The sequence below is a fragment of the Notothenia rossii genome, assembly GCF_949606895.1.
Source record: "Notothenia rossii genome assembly, chromosome: 4".
NCBI classification, from domain to species: Eukaryota; Metazoa; Chordata; class Actinopteri; order Perciformes; family Nototheniidae; genus Notothenia; species Notothenia rossii.
Genome location: NC_136902.1, coordinates 33706554 through 33716001, shown reverse-complemented (window position 1 = coordinate 33716001; position 9448 = coordinate 33706554). Strand labels below are relative to the sequence as shown.

General features: G+C 39.8%; 1 protein-coding gene across 2 annotated transcripts; it reads right to left on the bottom strand.

The window, feature by feature from the left end:
- Positions 1 to 3760: 3760 nt before the first annotated feature.
- LOC307036911 (E3 SUMO-protein ligase ZBED1-like) lies at positions 3761 to 8010 on the bottom strand. 2 transcript variants are annotated; one of them, XM_079677546.1, is made up of 4 exons: positions 5519 to 8010; positions 4867 to 5374; positions 4485 to 4671; positions 3761 to 4337 (listed from the first exon to the last, which is right to left on the bottom strand). In XM_079677546.1, exons 2-4 carry the CDS (start codon positions 5250 to 5252, stop codon positions 3864 to 3866), a joined length of 1047 nt encoding a protein of 348 aa, XP_079533672.1. In that variant the 5' UTR covers positions 5253 to 5374; positions 5519 to 8010; the 3' UTR covers positions 3761 to 3863. The 2 variants fall into 2 exon arrangements, with proteins under 2 accessions (XP_079533672.1, XP_079533671.1); XM_079677545.1 differs by having other exon boundaries at positions 4867 to 8010.
- Positions 8011 to 9448: the final 1438 nt, after the last annotated feature.

Sequence of the window (9448 nt, the reverse complement as noted above, 5' to 3'; positions counted from 1 at the left end):
TTGGTAAGATCTAGGCCCAAAAATCTACATGTTAAGTTTAGGAAAGGGTAAGATAAGTATGTTACTTATGTCAGATTTTATTTTGGACATTTTGGGGAATATTTTATTGATGCACAAACAATGCAAACACCAATAAAATGCACATAAAAATACATAAAGAGTATGAATAAGAACATCTAAAATGAAGTAAAACTAAAACGGACATGTCAAAACATTATAGTGTTACGAAGTACATAAGGCTTTTACTTGATACAACAAATACTAAGGAACACCAACAAACACACACAAAAACTTGATCAATGGATACTTGGACTGCGGGAACTGGCTGGCAGGCTTGCCATGATGAGATGAACTGGCACAAGACAAAGGGAGACGCAGACTATAAATACACAAGGTAATGAGGCACGGGTGGGGTCGACAATCTCAGATGCGAAAAAAACAAAGGTAAATAAGTTAAGTTAGCTAAGTAACTTAAAGGGGACCTATCATGCAAAATGCACTTTTTGATGTCTGTTATACATAAATATGTGTCCCCGGTGTGTCGGGGAAGTCACGCAGCGTCAGAAAATAAAAACCTCTCTTTTCCTCCGTACCCAAATCTCTAAAAACGGAGCTACAACGGAGCTGATCCAGATTTGCGTCCGATATGACATAATATCTGAAATGTAGGCTGGCTTTACACCCACGGCCTTATCTGAAACGTTGCTATCAGAAACAATGCCCGACTGTTTTGGACGTAATATGGTCGGTGCATGTTTACATTAGCATCGCTAACACTCAGAGCTAACCTGTACTGGAGAGCATGTTTGCGAAGAAGCAGGAAATAAAAATGAACTCACCTTGTGGTATAACCGGCAAGAGAGAAAGCCTTTGAGCTCCATACTGTTGCAGAAATAATACTTGATAATCCATGATATGGCGTTTCATCACCGCAGTATCTGCCGGTAGAATCTCCCGCATGACCTCAGCCCCCTCCTTTTTTTTTTTTAATGCTTCATAACCCAAATCAGCACTTTTTAAACAGGAAGTGAAATAGAGGGATATGAGACATGGCTAGAATGAGTGATCTGTTGCAATCAGGTATTTGGAGCAAAACACTTCATAGACATGTTTTTAATATATTTTGTATATATCTGAGACCTATGCTATTGCCTAAAAATAGCATGATAGGTGCACTTTAAAACAAGTCAAAATTCAGCCCGTCAAGTACAGGAAATTAGCTAGCAGGATACTTGGAGACCTCCAGCCCCACAGGTTGAATTTAAACAAACCTAATACACAACTGATTATCCTGTGGAATGTGATGATACATATTTTTAGATCAACAGGTTACACCATCTGCCTTAATTGGGAAAAGCATTCGATTAGCAACATTTCTTTTGTTTGTGCAAGTATGTGTGTGTATGTGAGTTTCTCAAAGGTTAAAGTTTAACTGGATAATTTTTCTTTTGATAATTAGTACGATTTGTTGACAAGAAAAGCACAAAATGAACCAAATGTTGTTGTTTCTTTGCAGATTAAGTTGACACTAGGTTCATTGTTCAGTTATGGGATGAAAAGTGGAATTTAGTTTTGTTTTTTTATAGTCACCAAAGACAGTTAGGGGTTGAGGAGCAACGGAAGGCCAACATGATTCATTTGACAGCTCTAGAGGCTGGATTTGGTTTTGCCACAAAATGATGTAACTCATGACTTGCCATAAAGACCTTGGATAATGAAAATGCTACTTGTCATAAGGCATCGTGCATTCAAATTCACGAGAAAAAATAATCAGGATTAGCCTCTGATTTGGATTCATTCCAATTATTTTAAAGAGGACATATCATGCTTATCTTCAGGTTCATAACTGGTTTTTGTGCTTCTACTGTGACATGTCTCATATGCTTTAATGTTCAAAATGAAATGTTCTTTCTTTCATTGTACATGTATAATGACATTAAATGATTACATTCTATTTCTAATTCTTTTCTAAAAAGGTGGAAGAGAAATTCCCTCTGGACGGGACCTTTTGAAGAACATTTACATGGACAAAAACATATAACACACTACAGGATAGGAAAAACCCCAAATAGCATAATAGGGCCTCTTTAAAATGTTGATGATAAATAATGCCTAAATCAATTGACACACCTAGTTTATTTACATGCATAATCGACAATTATTTATTGAATAGGTCTCTGAATAGACCTGTGTGAACGATCACATGACTGCTGTGTGTGTTTCAACACCCTTTCATCCCTTTACTGATGGGGGGCTACACCTGGTGAAAACATAAAATGCCTTTCTCAACTCTGCATTTCAAGCTTATCTTAAAAAATGTGATGAAGTGTTATGACTTTGTACACACCCTGGTTAAAGAGTGTTGAAACAGCTAAAATGTAACCAAACACAAGGAAATTTTTAGTCATCCTATTTAGTTCTCAAAGTAGTTTTTTCTATTTTGTTAGTGTTTTGTCGATGCACTTTTTGGAGTGAATTGTGTGCATTGTCATCTCAGTGTGAAGCTTGTACTCACTCACAATGCAATATCGGACACATGTGATTTGGGTTATTTTGTAAAGTTGTGCCTCTGCAGGGTTGCAGCTCCTGTGTTTATGTACATCAGTTGGGGCAGTGATATTTTTGCTAGCTTTGGCATGACATAAGCTCGCTTATGCACCAGGTTTTTATCTCAAAATGTGCAAAGGGCAATTTTCACAACCCAGTATCCGGTATCCCACCATTGTTGTCCAATACAGGAAGTTAGCTTGACATTTAAAGTGTCTCCTGACTGTAGTATTCACAACAGAGAGTAGTTTACAAGCCATCTTTAGATAAAAATATAGGGCCCTATTGTGAATAAATTAAATGCGGCAGTAAATAGCTAGTTTTATTTCTTTGCTGGGTTACTTTGGCACCAAATAGACATGGTTTGCATGTTTAGATATGCCAGCTACGATATCTACATATTGTTATCATTGTTAGCAGTCAGAGTTCAGTATGGAGTGGGGATAAGCAGGATGTTGACTCTAGCTAAACCAATGCAGAGACCATGACCTTTTTCCAGGTGTTCATTCTTGTTTTTTTACATAAAACATATGTACAATAAGAAATACAAATATGTTTTGTTTATACTTAATCTTATGTTGAGGATACATGAGTAAATGGATATTGACATATATTGAAAATGACTAGATATTACCCCAAAAAGACACAATTTAGTTGTGCCTTTAAACAGATACAGTACTTGGTATGTTGTGAAGTACTTTACTATTCATCATTCAGTACTGGACCTGGACGTTATTAAAACAATATGGCTGGCGGATCCGCAGTGAGCAGCTACACCAGTGCATTGGAGGGGCTTTACCCCATTCAAGCTACAGACAAGGCAGCATGGCCATTTATGTCATTCAAAACTAAAACAAAAAACATCGAAAAAAATAACAGAACGGGTTCCTTCAAGCTCTGTTTGCACTTTTTATTAAAGTTTAATACAATTTCTAGTGGTGGGCATAGATTATTTTTTTTTTATCTAGATTAATCTCACTGTATTCTTGGAATTAATCTAGATTAAAATGGCTCATTTGAATTCTGCCGAAGGCATTCAGAATATGTGTGCTACCCAAATAATGACTAAAAGTAAGTCTTCGAGAACGGGTTTCTCAAGCCAGGTGGTGCATTAGACCAGGGGCTCATCTCCAGTTTCCAAAATGCATCACAAACTGCTTGAGAAAGCTGTTCTATGATAATTGGTGATGAAAATAAATCAATGACAATGAGATGTACTTGTGTTTATTAACTGTTTATTTTTAGTTGAACAGTAGGCCTATATAACAGGTTGTAATGAACTGTTTACAGTCAGTAGCTTTGTGTCAGTCAAAGCTCTATTTCTCCTTCTTCCACCAGTCACTCAGGCAGACCAGTTTTTTCACATTTTCTGGTGACAAACAAGCTCTCCTCTTCTGCACAATATGGCCTGCTAAAGAAAAAAGTCTCTCGCATGGGACAGTTGTGGCAGGAGTCCCCAAGTATTTACGGGCAATTTGGGCCATCTTACCATAGACAGCAGTGTGCTCCGACCACCACTTCAGTGGACACTGATCTAGACTGGCACTGGGCTCTACCTTGTACCTCTCCACTGTACTATCTTCTGGTGTCTCCTCATCTGATTCTGAGTCGGATCCCATCAGTAGCAGGGCTGTTTTCTTCTTGGGTGGCTCAGGGTTCTCCTCCCTGAGTGGCCGCAGAGCAGGTTCTTCTCCCTTCATCAACGCACTTAGCTTTGCCCACACTGGCTCCCTCTCTGCTCTGGGCAAGCACTTGAGGTCCTTAAATCGTGGATCTAGAGCAGTCGCCACCTTTGATGAATAAAAAATAATAATTATTGATTGATGAAAATGTCACTTTCCAAATCCAACCTCCATATTTCTTCATGACTTATTCATCTGGCTTTACAGTCTATTATGGTCATACAATGTAGTTATCTTCTGGTCACTCTGACATACCTTAAGCCATTCCAGGTTTATTTTCTCCCTCCGCTGGTTGAGGTCCTTGATGAAGGCAGCCTTGAATCGCACAATATAGGCAGGATCATCATCTGAGATGTTCATCGCGTGCTGGAGTAGGCACAGGGCAGGTAGAACCACAGAGCAGGATACATACTTATCTCCACCAAGGAGCTCAGTGATGTACCTACAGACAGACAGACAGACAGACAGACAGACAGACAGACAGACAGACAGACAGACAAACACACAGCAAAAAATTATTAGTGACAGATTAATTTAACTCAGATTACACATTTAAGGGCAGGTGTTTCTTACATACAAAGTGACATTTAAAAACTTGTATGCCAATTCATGAACACACTATCTTTGTAGACCATACCTGCATGGCTCCAGCAGTTTCTCTAGCTTTGCCAACTTCTCATAATCCGCATTTGTTGGGAGGGCCAGGTTGTGCTTCTGCAGCGACAGCGTTGTGTGCAGTGCGTCTCTGTAGCGCCTCACGCGCTTTATCATCTCAAGAGTGGAATTCCAACGTGTTGGAACATCTTGCACGAGTGACTCCTTAACTTGTCCAAGGGAGGATTGTTGGACATTTAGCTCGTCTGAGTTGGCCGGACTGTGTTTGAAATGTCCGACCACTTTACGGCACTTGGCCAGTGCACCATCAAAACCACCTTCCCGAAGTGACATTACAATAGCTCTCTGTACAACATGCGCAACACAGGGCAAATGCTCGAATGGAAGTATCCTCCCTGCTGCCACCATATTAGGAGCGCTATCTGTTCAAATAGTGCTTATTTTGTCAGTTATCCCCCACTGATTAGCGACGTCGAGGAACTGCCTTGCACACGCTTCTGCAAAGTGACGCTCCTCTGTTTTCATCACACCTAACGGACAGACAAAGTAAATTAGAATAATTTCACTACTAGTAGTAAACAACTAGCAATTATCAAGAAGCAAACATAACGTAGTGGTAATTAAAAGGCTATGAAATTAAATTATGTAATTTAAAATGACATAACGTAGCATACCTAAAGCGAAGGAGTGAAGTTCCCAGCTAGCATCGATGAGGTGTACTGTAACGCCGAGGTAGTTGTCGTTGTTAACGGACGTCCAATGGTCCCCAGTCAGTGCTACAGACCTCGCCTCTACCATCTTCTCAACTTTCGTAGCTTTCTCTTCTGCGTGCTGGTCATGTATTCTCCTCATGATAGTTCGCCTCGCAGGTAGTTTGTAAGATGGGTCACCTGTGGCCGCCTGGAGAACAAGCTCGAGCCTGTCATCTTCAACCACGCTAATGGGCCTGCAGCTGGTGGCAATCCACTGAGCGAGGAGACTAGTTAGCTTGGCTGATAGAGCTGTGCTGACGGGCTTGCCTCGGTTGCACTCAAACATAGTTGTTTGACGACGAGTCTTCCCCCGCGCTACATCAGTGCTTGGCCCGGCATCTTCCGCATTAGCTAAGGGATGCTTTGCGTTTAGGTGGTACTTGAGACTGGATGAACTCCTACAGTAAACTAATTCCGCATTGCACAAGGTGCAAACAACCTTATTTTTGTCGAGGTTTCCATCGGGAAGCTTCTTAAAAATAAATTTCCCCTGAAGCAAACCCGGCGGCTTCATACCTGCTGTATCCATGTTAGCATGTCACGTTTAATGTGGCTGATTTGACCGGGGTCAGATCCATAGACAGTAGAAGAAACACAGGTCAAAGACTCGATCTCGCCCCCTACAGTGCAATTCGGCTAGGTATACATCCGCGCTAAATTATCAAGGTGAAAGTCATCATAGCTTGCGTAGTATAGACCCAGCTCCCAACCCAACTTTGAGAATAGATTAACGGCGATATTTTTTTTTATCGCCGACAAGAGTCTCACGTTAACGCAGCACGTTAACGCCGATAACGGCCCACCACTAACAATTTCTAATTTTTTTTTAAATGTTCTGTCTTGTTTTTCAAATGAATTGTAAGCCTTTAGCTCATTACAATAACTGCACATATATTTTTATTTTCCTGAATAGTTTTTCATAATTTACTGTACTCAGTTTATTTTTACATTTATATTTAGTTTAATTCTTTCTCTATTTTTTATGTTAAATATATATTTTTGTAATAGTCAATTACTAAGTCAGCCTACTATCACCTAAAGAATATATCTAGGATTAAAAGACTAATGTCACAGCAGGATTTGGAAAAACTTGTCCATGCTTTTATCTTCAGTAGACTGGACTACTGTAATGGTGTCTTTGCAGGTCTCACTAAAAAATCTATTAGAAAGCTGCAGCTGATTCAGAACGCCGCTGCTCGAGTCCTTACCAACACTAAGAAAGTGGATCACATCGCTCCAGTTCTGAAGTATTTACACTGGCTTCCTGTGTGTCAAAGAATTGATTTAAAAAATACTGCTGCTGGTTTATATAGCATTGAATGGTTTAGGCCCAAAATACATTTCTGATTTACTGCTAAATTATGAACCATCCAGATCTCTCAGGTCTTCAGGGACTGGTCAGCTTTCTGTCCCCAGAGTCAGAACTAAACATGGAGAAGCAGCGTTCTGTTATTATGCTCCAAATATCGGGAACAAACTCCCAGAAACCTGCAGGTCCACTGCAACTCTGACTACTTTTAAATCCAGGCTGAAGACTTTCCTTTTTGCCGCTGCTTTTAATTGAACTATTCATATCTCACACTGCACTGTAACTTTTATTGATGTATTATATACCTGTGTTATAATGTTTATTTTAATCTATTTGCTTTTAAAGAGTTCTTAAACGCCATTTTATAATGTGTTTCCGCTGCACTATTTCTTACTGCTCTTAATGTCTTTCATTTTGGCCTTGCATTAAAAGGTGCTATATAAATAAACGTGCCTTGCCTAATCTAATCGGTTAAGGTCATTGCGTATTTATGTTTAGACTCACACTCACACTTCTATTGGCTAGCACTACAACACATTGTACATGATAGGCTTAGGGGCGGAACATTTCTAAGGAGTTGACCAATCACAACAGAGCCAGCCAGCTAACCAATCAGAGCAGACTGGGGTCTGGCTTCAGACAGAGGCTGAAAAGAGGTGCTGCAGCACAGGCAGGATGAAAAAAATGAAGAGCTTTTTGAACATTAAAGCATGGAGACATGTCACTGTATAGAGACACAAAATACAAATGTGTACCTGAAAATGAAAATGAGCATACAAGGGCCCCTTTAAGTTCATTGAGCAAGATCTAAGGACTAAATTAACTTGTGGTAAACAAAGCTATGTTGTAAAATGTGCTGCCTTTAATATTTCTTGAATTATATTCTGTATATTTCTATGTTTTAAGGGTGTATTGTTCTGTATGTACCTTTGCTGTTCATGGCTGAGAAGCCCAAGTTATATTTGTACTGAGGTATAGAATAAAGTCAATCTATTCTAATCTATTTGGCTTCCATAAACTTTAATTATGTGGGAAAGTGTCTTGACAATGAATTTTGTTGAAAAGATGGAGGAAGGTGTGGTTTTGATTGTATTTGAAAAAGATAGGGATAAACTTAAAGAGCAACTTGCAGTTTAGACACACCAGTGAATAAATGTGTCGGAAAATGATGTATACACTAGATTTTCAAAAACATATACAGAAATATACACGACAGTGACATCTGGCGTCATTTTTGTAAGACATTTTTACTTCCGCAGAAAAAAAGCCTCCTCCCGTGACTTCCCACGTGTGACGTAACATGGGGGAGAGCGGCCGGTCTAACGTATGAATAAACATGGATTACAATGCTAGTTTTGACACAGAAGAGGTTGAAAATCTATATATGAATGCATATGATTATAATTATGAGCCTGCAAGGCGTCTAAGAGACCAGGAGCAGCCAAGGATTAGCAGAAATAACGGCCAACGACGAGAAATGGAGCTGTGGTGTGAGGAGAACCAGTAGAGAACAAGGGTCTTGGTGAGTGACCGGTGTTCCGGATTAACTGGTTTCCGGATCAACTAGTTTACAGAGGTGGGGCACAGTTGACCTTGGGCTGATACCATTTTTCCCTGGGCGGATCGCAGTTTACCTGAGAAGATCACAGTTTATCACAGCTGAAGACTTCTCCACGCTGCTTTCAAACTGTGAGTAAACAACGTACGCTTCACTTGGAGGCTGTCTAAAAGGTGTACACAGGTCTCAGATGGAATTGGTATCACATTAAGAACGATATTCAGTAATTAGTCTGGCAACAATAGCTGGTTTAAATGATTTATTGGAGTTCGCAATGTTTTGAACAGACATCCCCAGTCGACTCGTTTTTCTTTTTGTAGTCCTCGCTGTTCGCGTCCAGATATCGCCATCGTAACCACAACCTCACACACTGAATGTGCATCAAAGTCTTCTTACCGAGCCAAATATACCAAAAGATTTATGTAAACGACAGAAGAAGCGATTGAAATGTGTATAGAGAAACGAAGTCCCTCCCCTTCCGGGGGAGCTCCATGGGACCTTATTTCGTAAAAATTATGTATTGAAGTCAATGGAGAGAGAAAGATTATCTTTCGATCCCGTTTGAGTTGTGCCACGAATTACACATATGATGTTTGTCAATTTAAGAGATAATTTTGCAAGTAAAAAAAAAAAAGTGTTAAACTGTGAAGTAACACATTTGTTTGTGTGAAACGCTGAATTAACTACATCTCTGGTCTCGCAGAACAACACACGTCACCAAAATGGCCGTCACTACTGTCTTGTCAACAAAACGATTGACTACCCTCACTATCACCATAGTGAAACACGTCCAGAAGAATGTCATGCAAAGCTGCCTGCCTGCCTGCCTTCTTTTGATTCTCTCTGAACTGCCTGGTCTTTTTAATGTTTAATGTCAACCATTAGTGCAGATAGCATTAAGTAGAAAAGATCAGCGATCGCCAATGCTAGCGTTAGCATTTCTCCCCCGGGCTTAAATTGTGTATTATAGAATGATCACACCTGT